Here is a 12,676-nt window from a genome sequence, read left to right as displayed (position 1 = left end):
ATGTGTGGTCCTCAGATAAGGACAGGGCCGCGCCGCGCCTTCCAGCTTCCCGCTCTGCAGCGCAGGACCGCGAGAAAGCGAGCTGTGGTCGTTGGCTGCTGCCAGGAGAGACGACAACGTGTTTGGAAAAACTCCGCCACAGCTCATTTCATGACCTTTTTTGTCACGTCAGCCACATAGCGCTAGGTGCTGCTAGGACATGTACAGTAAAAGTGTGAAGTATTTGGCTTCAGTAGCATCAGGAACACGGTATTAAATCATCTTGGTCTTAGGCGAATGTGGTTCTGGTCACCTCAAAAACAACACCACGTGATTTATTTATTGTTTTTACTGATCATTTCAGCCAATTACTGTAATGTTTGCTCATATAGTGGAAGTCAATTGTATCTTGTGCTGAACATGATAATTGGCGATGGGTCAATGCTAAACGCAATGCTCACTAACACGGGTGTGCTGTCATTTTGGATCACGCCGACCCCATTAACGGAACGGCACGGCACTAAACATCAATCAGTGTTGCCGAAGATCTGCCAAGTAAATTAAGAAGCCGTATTGATTCATTGCAGCAAAAAAGGTCAACCGCTCAGGTGGTGGTGAGTCGTAAAAAAAAAAACACAGCATGATGCAACGAGGAGCGACGAGGCCGTCGAGTCGCTTCCTGTATGACGTTCCAGTGGCAGACTGCTAGACTTTCACGCTTACAACATGTGGTCCTGTTTGGTGGTGGGAAGACCTCTGGGATACATGACATGCAGACATGGGTGTGGTGGCTGCAGGGGAAGAAGGTGTCAACGGAATGCTAAATCTTATCTTTCACTTGGGATGCGGACAGAAATAACGGCTCCATTACATGCAAAACTAAGGTCCGCCGCACATTTTCACGGTTTAATGATTAATGTTTTTGATGTTTTGAAACCTTCGTACAGTTTCAGATTGAAACTGATGGGTGTCGGTTCAGTCTCCCCTTGGCGAGAGTCAGTCCAGGATCCAGTCCAGTTTCTAGCCAGGCCCAACCTACAACTCCTGAGAGGTAAATCCTCCCACCCAAATAAGATGCCCGCCAACTTGTGCTCACGTCAAGGTTTAAGGAGCGAGGTCTTTGTACCTAATGTTTTGGCCTATCAAATTTATATTAAACATTGGATATTATTGGATATTAATCCATCACGGTTAATTGTCTTCTACAGGCTTGGGTTCCTCAGCAAAATCCTAAGGAAGCGGCCGGCCAGAGACTCTCAGATCATTGAGATTCCGATGGACAAAGGAGGTGGCCAAAAATCTCATACACTTTTATTATTCCCTGTGATACAGTGCTGGTACAGACAGATATACAGTACATCCATTCCATGATGTAGGTTGAACAAACATGCTCTTTACTACCACCTAGTGGCAGCATTTCAACTGACACAGAACTCAGTAGAGTTCATAACATGTCTTCTTCTTCTTTCTCTTGGGAATTCTTTATGGAAGCTCCACCGAATATATATATAACAAACATTTTTTTTTAGACTTAACGAAGTTCTCCCAACAAGTTACCAGTTAAACCAGAGTTAAACCATGTATTATTGGAACGTTTGATCTTCACGATGAGGAGCACGTTCAGCCATAGACTTATCCCCCCCACGACGCACCACAAACCGCCTCGGTCAGTCCTTCGTGCCAGTAGCCATCGGGCTCCACAACTGTGGGCACGGACTGCTGCCAATAGCTGGAGAGCTAACAGCTGGTGAACTTGAGAACTGTTAGGACTATCTGACTCTTTATAATAAACACTGTTAGGACTGTCTAGCTCTTAATAATAATAAACACTGACTGCACGGACTCTGGTGCAGTGTGTTACTACAGTTTGGACCATGTATATCATCACTATTACTGATGTCTGATTAAATCCTGCCACTCACTACTGTTCACTACTACTACTGTTATCACTATTATCATTACTACTTGCACTTTGTTCTATGTTCTATTATTACAGGGTATCTGCGGGGTATTAAAAAGTCTTACATTTAATTTGCACAGGCATTACATTTTTGGAGGGGCAGCCTGGCTGTCAGGAGATAATAGTAAATAAATGAAATGTTTTTGTATTCAAGTTGTTTTTTTGCGGGGCTACCGGGAGCTTGGTATGTCTGGCGAGAGCTTGTTTGGAACACACTTTAAATTGCAGTGTAGAGTTCAGTGTTTTTAGTTTCTTTTGCCAGTATGCTCATGACATTTTTATTACATTTAGCTCTAAGTGGTATTAAAAAGGTCTTAACAAGTCTTAAATTGAACTTGTTGCAACCCGCAGATACCCTGTATTATTACTACCTATCCTACCTGTACCCCCCCCCCCCATGCTGCTATGACACTTGAATTTCCCCAAAGGGATTAATGGAAATTAAGTGGTATTTTCTTGTTAAGATAACTGTTAAATAGCTCATAGTGTTTGGTCAGTAACACGGGTCTCTCAGTCCCTCCACTCTGCAGTAAACACAAAATAAATTTTCTGGTATCCTGTTCCCACTTTATCCATCAGGAGAGATTTTTTTTGCCAAGCCAAATCTGTTTACTGCACTAGCAGATTATTTTACTTGTTTCAATGACACATTTCCTTAAAACTCGTTTTAATTTTTAAATTTGTCAGACCATTTTTGCAGTGTGGAGTTCTCTCTCCTGATTGGATAAAGTGGGAAGGGATATCAGACAATTTATTTTGTGTTTACTGCAGAGTGGAGGGACTGGGAGACCCATGTTACTGACCAGACACTCCATATCAGTGATGGCTGTCGGGAGTGTAGAGCTACTATTTTAACATGTAGACCACTTATTTTAACATGTAGACCACTTATTTTAACACGTAGACCACTTATTTTAACACGTAGACCACTTATTTTAACATGTAGACCACTTATTTTAACAAAAAGAATACCACTTACAGCACCTTTTAATAAAGGAACACTTGATTTAAGAGACTAAGACCAACACGTTCTCTCCCCCTCGCTCCACAGCCACCTTGCCCTCCTTCTCTCCCCCTCCATACCGCATGCCGAGCCAGAGCAGCGCCAGGGCCAGCCGGAAAAACCCCACCATCCGGATCAGCCGGGCCACGCGGGCCGAGCTGTGGAACGCCTCCCTGGACCGCGAGATCACAGACACCAAGGAGCTGCGGCACCTGGACGAGTTCCTGGGCAACCAGGTGAGGGCGAGCAGGACGACCTGCATGTCAAACCTGGGCAACCAGGCGGTCGGGTGGCATAGCGGAGATTGCGCTCGCCACCAATGCAAGAGGCTGCGGTCTCGACTCCCGGAGTCAGCATTGCCCTGCGGCTTGGGCCGGTCGTCATACTAACTCGTTTGGCTGAGTTAGGGGGAGGGAAGTCGTAGGGTGGTAATCTGGCGTTGTGGACAGCGACGCCTACAGGTCAGGTCTGGGCGCCTGCTCAGCGAAAGGCAGGAAATGGTGAAGGCAGCGTGACCTCCCACGCGTTACGCTTCACCAATGAGAGTCCTCGCTGCCAGGTGAAAAAAGAGCCACTGGCTGTCTCCACATGTGTCGGAGGAAGCATGTGGTTGACTTCAGGGTTCCCTTGTACCGACCAGTAGGGGGAACATGCGCACAACAACCAGGTAGGGGAGGGGGGGGAATTGGCATAACGACTAAATTGGGATGGGGAGAAAATTTTTAAAATCAGGCGGAGAAAAAGAGGATAAAAAGAAAACCTGGGCAACCAGGTGAGAGCGAGCAGGACGACCTGCATTTCAAACCTGTGCTTTCAAACCTTCGTTTACAGTCACGTCGAGTGTACATACAGGAACGAGCACAAAGAAATTGAAAAGCGTATAAAATCACACGGCATATAAAATCATAACAATAAGACAACAAGGTGAGGCAAAAAGCAACGAAACAACAATTAAAGGCAATCGATTAAAACATGTACAACTTGATTGACAAAGGTCCTTAGCCTCATTTTTAACAAAGTTCTCCCAACAAGTTACCAGTTAACCCTTTCACTACCAAAGGGTTAACCCTTTCACTGCGACAAGACAGAAGGTTAACCCTTTCACTACCACACAACAAAGGGTTAACCCTTTCACAATGGGTTAACCTTCTGTAGTGTGGTTGTGAAAGGGTTACACCAGAGGTAGATTATTAGTATTATTGGAACGTTTGATCTTCACAATGAGAAACACGTTCAGCCATAGACTTATCCCCCCCATGACACACCACAAACCGCCTCTGCCAGTCCTTCGTGCCAGTAGCCGCCAGTTTTAAACTCTGCAACGGAGGGGAGAATCTCGAGCTTTAAGGACTGTTGGAGTTCAGTCCATGTGCCTGGTGGTTGGAGTAGTACTCACCCTTGTGTCCCGTACAATAAGATCGGGTCGTCCTCTTTGGGGGAAAGATGAGATTTGCACTGGCATTTGTTTCCATATGAGGCCATGATTGGAGATTGTTGAAACGACATAACTTCATTGTTGCGATGGACCTCTGGACCCTGTGGTACACCAACAAATTACTTCCACACGGCTCACACTTCAGGTTTGTACTGAACGTGGTCGATCTGTCTTTGTCTTCTCTGCTCCTGAATCATGAACGCAGGGGACGTTGAAATGAGGTGCACTAGTGTCCATGGGACATAAAACCAAGCAGGTCACTACACACTGTAATTGTTTGCTAAATGTGTTGTTTAAAGGAATCTATTTTTCTATTTTCTTATAGTACAGTTTTATTTAATTTATTTATTAACACAAATGTTGACTATGTAGCTATTTCATTATGAATTACAGTCATGGTGCAGCTTTCATTCAAAATAGTTTATTCTCATGTAAGTTCCATTGCTGCTGCAGTGTGCAATTTGTATATGTTCTGGATGGATACAATTAAAAATAATTTAAATATCATTGCCGGTTGTATAATAACATACACATACTATTGAGTGGATCCATGACCATATACCTTGAATACCAGACCTACACATCCAGACATTTACTCTATACATATTACACACTGGTGGCTTTCATGATAATCCACTAATTTGAACTGTACATTTTGAACATACGCCTTTGTTTTGTTACAAATTATGTTAACACATTCCCTGCCACGCAATTTGAGCATCTTATACCACTCTCTGCCAGCACTGTAAGCCTATGGAGATGTTCACCTTCTTTGCAGGGCTATAACTTTTTAAATTGTATTGCTAAATTGACATTACTATGGCCCATTCAACATCGATTATCTATCGTTCAGGATGTAGGAACGTTTTACTTTTTCATTCATAGATTCATACGAAAATACCGTCTAGAATATAAATATGTTTTTATCGTTTTCTGCAGTAATTCCTAGAACGTGAGATATAGGCATAAACGCATATATAGATTATCAAATGACGTTTGTTGGCGATACACGCTATATTAAAAATTTCAACTGTAGGGCGGCTAGGTGGTGCAGTGGGCAAGGCGCTCACCACCAATGCAGGAGACGCTGGGTTCGAGCCCAGCTCTCCGCATTGCTATCAGCTTGGCTGGTCGTTCATACTAATACAATTGGCAGTATTAGGGGGTGGGAAGCTGATGGGTGGGGATCGGACGTTGTGGACAGCGACTCCTACAGTTCGGTTGGTGCGCCTGCGCAGCAGAATCAGGAAGCGACGGGGGCGGCGTGCCGTCCAAACGCAGACCCCCGACGCTGAGAGATTGCGCTGTGCAGGTGAAAAGATGCGACTGCTGCTTCCTCGAGTACCGGAGGGGACACGTGATGTAAGGCTTCGTCCACATTGCAGCCGGCTTGTGGGAGGCATGGCCTAACAACGTTCGAGACAGGGGAGGGTAGAATTGGACGATACGAAATTGGGATGGGAGAAAAATTGAAAATGGGAGAAAAAGTAGATAAAAAACAAACAAACTAAAATATTCAACTGTACATGATCTTAAACGTTATGACTGATCATGCGCGGATGAACGGGGGGGGGGGGGGTCGTTTATAATTCCGTGATCGTCAGTAAATGCTTTATGTAGTATGGGTGATATATTGATCAGAGCAGTTTGCATGGATAATAATAAACAAACGCGCTGAAAATGACGTCAGTGTCCTCTTACCGTTCGACGATGAGACTGGAGGAAAAAGATTCCACTTATTTGACGGCGATCTCCTAAATCCATTTCCGGTTTGTATAATCATAATAAACGGCCAAATCGTATCGATTATTGCGTTATGGCAGCGATCGCTACACACGGACGTGTGTATATACAGTCCCGCAACAATATGCGAGTGCCGGGCGCATTTCCCAGACGCACCGAGATCGACTCGCCCATTTCCGGTTTGGCAACTCGCCGATCATCCACCAGGCGGCAGTATTGAAGCGTTGCAGAGTTGTGCATGCTCCCACTGCATCAGACGAGGCTCCGTGAGGGAATTATGAATAACATGGTGAAAAAATGAAATATGATCTCAATAACATCGTACGCCGTGGATTGGCAGAATTCGCATGAACTTGAAACACGTCGTAAGCTGTTTCCGGCGTGGGATGTGTTAAAGAGCTATACACACTTTAGATGCAGTTGTTATATTATGATTTGGTTTATAAGTGTCCTTTACTGCAGGAAATTAGTTTTTGGAATGAAAACGTATCCTTCATAATCTGCTCATGTCTCTTCTCAGGTGAACGAGCTACGCACCAGGATACTGGAGCTGTCGGCAACAGAGAGCATCTTCCTCACAGCCACCATGCAGTTCAGAGACACCATCAAAAGCATGTACTCTGTCCCGGTCAGTTCCGACTCCTTCAACTCAACAAGCACAATGGGGGAGAGGAGATGAGATAATAATACAATAAATTATCATATTAATAATAACAAGATAATAAATACATATTAGTATTATTATTTATACTAATAATCATAATAATTTAATACCATAAATATTGATGTAAACTATGAATAATCAGTCGCAGTCAACCAGTACCTGCTGACGGGTCGGACCCTTTAGCTCAGTGGTCACCAACCTTTTTAAGCCCAAGATCACTTTATTTTTTTTGGTGAAGGCAAGATCTACCTATTGAAGCGTTGAGAGAAAAAGACAGCCAAGATTGTACTTTAAACTAAATGACTTTTATTTGCCTGTATTCTAATTACATGCAATGCTTTGGTCCAACATTAAAACGTCAAAGTAGAACTATTATGTACTTTCTCAGTCAGTGCTAAGTGCAGTCATCTTATGCAGCATCACTTTTCACATCAAAACAAAAGTAGAACTGTAATGTGGACTTTCTCATATTATTAACATTGACAAACATATTTACAATTAGCATTTTATAAAGTAGAACTGTAATGTGTACTTTCTCAGTCAGTGCTAAGTGCAGTCAGTGCTAAGTGCAGCATTACTTTTCACATCAAAACAAAAGTAGAACTGTAATGTGTACTTTCTCAGTCAGTGCTAAGTGCAGTCAGTGCTAAGTGCAGCATCATTTTCACATCAAAACAGAAGTAGAACTGTATGTGTACTTTCTCAGTCAGTGCTAAGTGCAGCATCACTTTTCACATCAAAACAAAAGTAGAACTGTAATGTGGACTCTCAGGGTAAGATCTAAAAAAATAAATAATTTTTTTTTTTTTTTTTTTTTTTTTTTCATGGAAAGATCTACAGGTACAGTCTCAAAGATCGACCAGTCGATCAAGATCGACGGGTTGGTGACCACTGCTTTAGCTCAACTGGTTGACGCGGCTGTCTGGGGAGCACGAGATCACAAGTTCAAATCTCTCGGTTACATTGATATTAATAAGATAGTATTATTATTATTATTATTATTATTATTATTATTATTATTATTATTATTATTATTATACAATACATAGTCACATGAATAATAGTAATAATAATAATTTATTTTTTTGATCCACTTTTTCTCCCATTTTCTATTTTTCTCCCATCCCAATTTCGTATCATCCAATTCAACCCTCCCCTGTCTCGAACGCTGTTTCTTGCCTCCCACAAGCCGGCTGCAATGTGGACGAAGCCATACATAGCACGAGTCCCCTCCGATACTCGAGGTAGCAGCCGTTGCATCTTTTCACCTGCGCAGCGCGATCTTTCAGCGTCGGGGGTCTGCGCTTTGGAGGGGCGCCGCCCCCATCGCTTCTTGATTCTACTGCGTAGGCGCACCAACCGACCTGTAGGAGTCGCTGTCCACAACGTCCGATCCCCACCCCTCAGTTTTCCCTCCCCCTAATACTGCCAATTGTATTAGTACGGACGCCCAGCCAAACTGAAAACAATGTGGAGAGCTGGGCTCGAACCCAGCATCTCCAGCATTGGTGGTGAGTGCCTTGCCCACTGCACCACATAGCCGCCCTGTAATAATAATAATATGAATAACAATACAATAAATAATGTCTATTTTATTATCTTCTAATTTATTCTATTATTTGTATTCTTTTGCACAATCAAGTCGGGCATGGCCACCGTCATTTCACTACGTGTCACGTGTATGTATGTGACAAATAGATCTCTTGAATCTTGAATAATAACAATAATAATAATAAATTAAATAAGTGTATACTTTTTTTTTTTTTTTGAGATCAATGATTTGTTTTGATTTTATATTGTTTGTATTTATTTACATTCAAAGATTTCAAATCAAATAAAAAATCAAACGACAATATAATAATAAGATAATACGAGAGCTTTATCTCGGGGGGAAATAGCATTGCATTTGAAATGTCTTAATGTAAGAAGAAGAACAAGGGCAACACTGAGTCTTTTTAGTGATTTTGAGGATCTTCATTCATTAAGAACCAAATGAACAGAATGAGTTTGCTCATGTAAACTGTCTGGACAGATGAGAACAAAACGGATGTCTAACTCTGCCCGCTGTAAACTGAACTGAACTCTCACAGAAGCCCCGAATCGGCTACAATGACCTGATGAAGGGCTACCAGAACAAGGTGACCTGCATGGCAGGGTCCAAGCAGAAGATGGAGGTCCAGCTGGTGGTCAACCTCTTCCAGTCTGTCCTGGACGGCTTCATCAGGGGCGAGGTGAAGCGCGAGGAGGCGCGAGGAGGAGATCAAACGGTAGGAGGAGGAGATCTGCAGTGAACGTGGAGTCAAAGTCTCTAGCGAACCCTTGCACTGAAGAACCATATGGTGGTGTTGTGAAATGTTTTGGACGGACCATGTTGTATTTGCTGTTAAATGTGCTGAAGTGGTATATTTTTGTTCAAATACGTGTTAAGTAGCTCTACATTCTGACAGCCATCACTTTATTATTAGACATTTCTTTTCTGGTATCCCGTTCTACTTTATCCAATCAGGAGAGAGAACCCTAGATATTTTTACTTTTTTAAAGAAATCTTCCCAAGTCAAATTTGCTTACAGCGCTGGCAGATTATTTTACCTGTTTAAAACTATTTTTTATTTTAAAGTCAGACTGACTTTTTTTCAGTGTGGAGTTCTCTTTCCTGATTGGATAATGTGTATTTTGGGTTTACTGCAGAGCGGAGGGACTGGGAGACCCATGTTACTGACCAGGCGCTCTATATCAGTGATGGTTGTGTAGAGCTATTATTTTAACATGTAAACCACTTATTTTAACAAATAAATACCACTTACAGCACCTTTTAAGTCGATCCACATCACTAGCATGATTTACGAAAAAAGGTCGTCAAACTCTACTGTCTGAAACTGTGAATGAACACAACACTCACCATCTTTAGATAATAAAGTCTGAGAACATTGTTCCTCTGAAAACTTCAAACAGAGTTAAAGGGTTCTTCGTCTGAGGTGCTCATTATTGAAGCCCTTGGATGAAGAACTGTCTACATCTTCAGATGAGGGATGTGTTTGAATCTCTGTTTCTAAAGACCATGAGCTGATGGGAGTGTTGCTTATACGTTCACAGTTGGAAAGTGCTTTGGGGTGGTGATATATAACATTCACATTTCAAATTATTTGGATAGACCACACAACTACAAGTCATCAACCTTTATTTATACTCGAAAAGACAATTGAGGTCACCCTCATTTTCGATGTCGTCGAGACAGACATTTCAATGCACACATTTCTACTATATAACAATAATAAATGCCGTTATGTTGTCCGTTCAAAGCGGTTCTCAAGGCTTCTGTGATATTATTAGTGGAAAAGTCAAAAGTGTTTGCTCCTTAGAGATGGATATTCGTTCCAACTTCTTCCAGAATGATATTCGTTCCAACTTCTTCCAGAATGATATTCGTTCCAACTTCTTCCAGAATGATATTCATTCCAACCCACACTAGCTCATTGTGTTCAGAACTTTAATATCTGTAGATGTTTATTGATATTATGTCACTATGTAAATGGAAATCCTGTGTTTAAACCTACATTTCTATCTCTCTTCTCTCTTTATTTTATTAGATTATTTGATGATCTTTTTGTCATATTCTTATTTACCTCTGTGCATTCTCTCTCATGCTGGGTAGTGTAGTGCTGTGATCATCACTGTGCATTCTCTCTCATGCTGGGTAGTGCTGTCATCATCACTGTGCATTCTCTCTCATGCTGGGTAGTGTAGTGCTGTGATCATCACTGTGCATTCTCTCTCATGCTGGGTAATGCTGTCATCATCACTGTGCATTCTCTCATGCTGGGTAGTGTAGTGCTGTGATCATCACTGTGCATTCTCTCTCATGCTGGGTAGTGTAGTGCTGTGATCATCACTGTGCATTCTCTCTCATGCTGGGTAGTGTAGTGCTGTGATCATCACTGTGCATTCTCTCTCATGCTGGGTAGTGCTGTCATCATCACTGTGCATTCTCTCTCATGCTGGGTAGTGTAGTGCTGTCATCATCACTGTGCATTCTCTCTCATGCTGGGTAGTGTAGTGCTGTCATCATCACTGTGCATTCTTTCTCATGCTGGGTAGTGTAGTGCTGTCATCATCACTGTGCATTCTCTCTCATGCTGGGTAGTGTAGTGCTGTGATCATCACTGTGCATTCTCTCATGCTGGGTAGTGTAGTGCTGTCATCATCACTGTGCATTCTTTCTCATGCTGGGTAGTGTAGTGCTGTCATCATCACTGTGCATTCTCTCTCATGCTGGGTAGTGTAGTGCTGTGATCATCACTGTGCATTCTCTCATGCTGGGTAGTGTAGTGCTGTGATCATCACTGTGTTTTCTCTTCTCTAACTGGAAGCTGTCTGCCAAGATCAAGAAGAGGAGGAAAAAGGATAAGTGTGTAAGTTAAGATAAGATAAGATATTCCTTTATTGATCCCCTTAGGGAAATGCTGGTGTCATAGCGGCATGGGGGAGGGGAGGTACAGGTATGGGCAGGGTAATAGTATAATAATAATAATAATAATAATTATTATTATTATTATTATTATTATTATTATTATTATTATTATTATTATTATTATTATTATTATTGTTTAAATCTGATTATCAAGGGTATCCATGTTAAGTGTCAGAAATCAAAGCAAAGCGGCTTGGATTTTATCCACGCTTGACACATAGAAGCAGGCTAGAGTTCTCTAATTCTTGGATTATATCTCAATAATTTTTCTCTAGTGACCCCAAACTAATGATCGAAGTATTTACTGTTCAGTAAAAGTAACGGTATTCTCCATCGGCCTACCCTTTACTTCCTTTTACTATTATGTACCTTACTACTATGCTACTATACTTATACTACTATCATGCTAATAATATGTCTATACTACTATGCACTCAAGAGTGTAACACTCAAGTTTGACACTATTTGACAAACAATGCCACTGACCCTTAGCTGCCAGAGATGTACCCTTCCTGCTGACTTGTTGTTCACAATTTGTAAGTCGCTTTGGATAAAAGCGTCGGCTAAATGAATGTACAGTAAATGGAGTCCATGATGTTCATCAGTTCGGTCCCTGGGGTCGTGTCTTTTGTTTATTGTGTCTTTTTTGTGTCACGTGTCCCTCCAGCCGGACAGCCCTCTGGGTCACATGTTCAGCACGTACCAGGTGAACATCATGCAGTCATGTGACCTGTGCGGCTCCTACATCTGGGGCATGGAGAAGGCCTATATGTGCAGTGGTGAGTACGCTGCATACACTAACACCAACCACGTCATGTGACCACATTGGAACACAGTCTAGTGTGTTCATTAGATGGGTGAAATGAAATCCTCTTTCAGTGCCTCTGTGCCTGTTTTCATAGGCAGTTAGCCTCTGGTATGCGTGCCTTTAGCGTTAGCCACGCTTCTAGGCCTCTTTTCTTTTGGAAAGAATGATAAAAAAAATTATTATTATTATAATTTTTTTTTGTATTCGACTAAGAGGTTGGCAGTCGACTACGGCTCCTTTCGACCGATTAGTCGACTAATCGACTAATAGGGGTCAGCCTAGGGCTGGGCGATATGGAAAAAAATCATATCGCGATAACGATATGATAATTTTATTTTATTTCTCGATATCGATAATTATCGAATTGTTATAAGTATAAAAAAAAAAAAAAAAAGATTTAACAACAGATGTATGTTTATTTTGCAGCAATTCTTTGTCATTGCCGCCATCTTTAGTGTTACATCCCCTCACACTCCAGTTCTCAGGCTGCAGCTGGTTTAAAAGCTAAAGTAAACCGGCTTCTCTGCTGGCTGTGGCTCCAGAGGAGTTGAACAGTTCTGGCTCTGCTAGTTTATTTTCGATCTTTTGGCGCTTTTTTGGTGGACAAACCACCGCA

General features: G+C 42.0%; 1 protein-coding gene across 6 annotated transcripts in view; it reads left to right on the top strand.

Moving 5' to 3' along the window:
* Positions 1-12,676, top strand: part of LOC311239615 (myosin IXb) — a 119,710-nt gene that overhangs the window by 83,824 nt on the left and 23,210 nt on the right. For all 6 annotated transcript variants that reach the window (XM_084327988.1, XM_084327989.1, XM_084327990.1 and 3 more), the window contains 7 exons: positions 927-1,030; positions 1,188-1,267; positions 2,991-3,178; positions 6,641-6,748; positions 8,875-9,051; positions 11,152-11,193; positions 11,920-12,031. In XM_084327988.1, coding sequence (XP_084184114.1) covers positions 927-1,030; positions 1,188-1,267; positions 2,991-3,178; positions 6,641-6,748; positions 8,875-9,051; positions 11,152-11,193; positions 11,920-12,031 — 811 coding nt within the window. The remainder of the gene's footprint in view (positions 1-926; positions 1,031-1,187; positions 1,268-2,990; positions 3,179-6,640; positions 6,749-8,874; positions 9,052-11,151; positions 11,194-11,919; positions 12,032-12,676) is intronic.

This window comes from Notolepis coatsorum, assembly GCF_963971535.1.
Source record: "Notolepis coatsorum genome assembly, chromosome: 13".
Lineage (NCBI taxonomy): Eukaryota > Metazoa > Chordata > Actinopteri > Aulopiformes > Paralepididae > Notolepis > Notolepis coatsorum.
The sequence above is the reverse complement of the archived record's forward strand: the minus strand, read 5'-3'. Positions and strand labels throughout refer to the sequence as shown.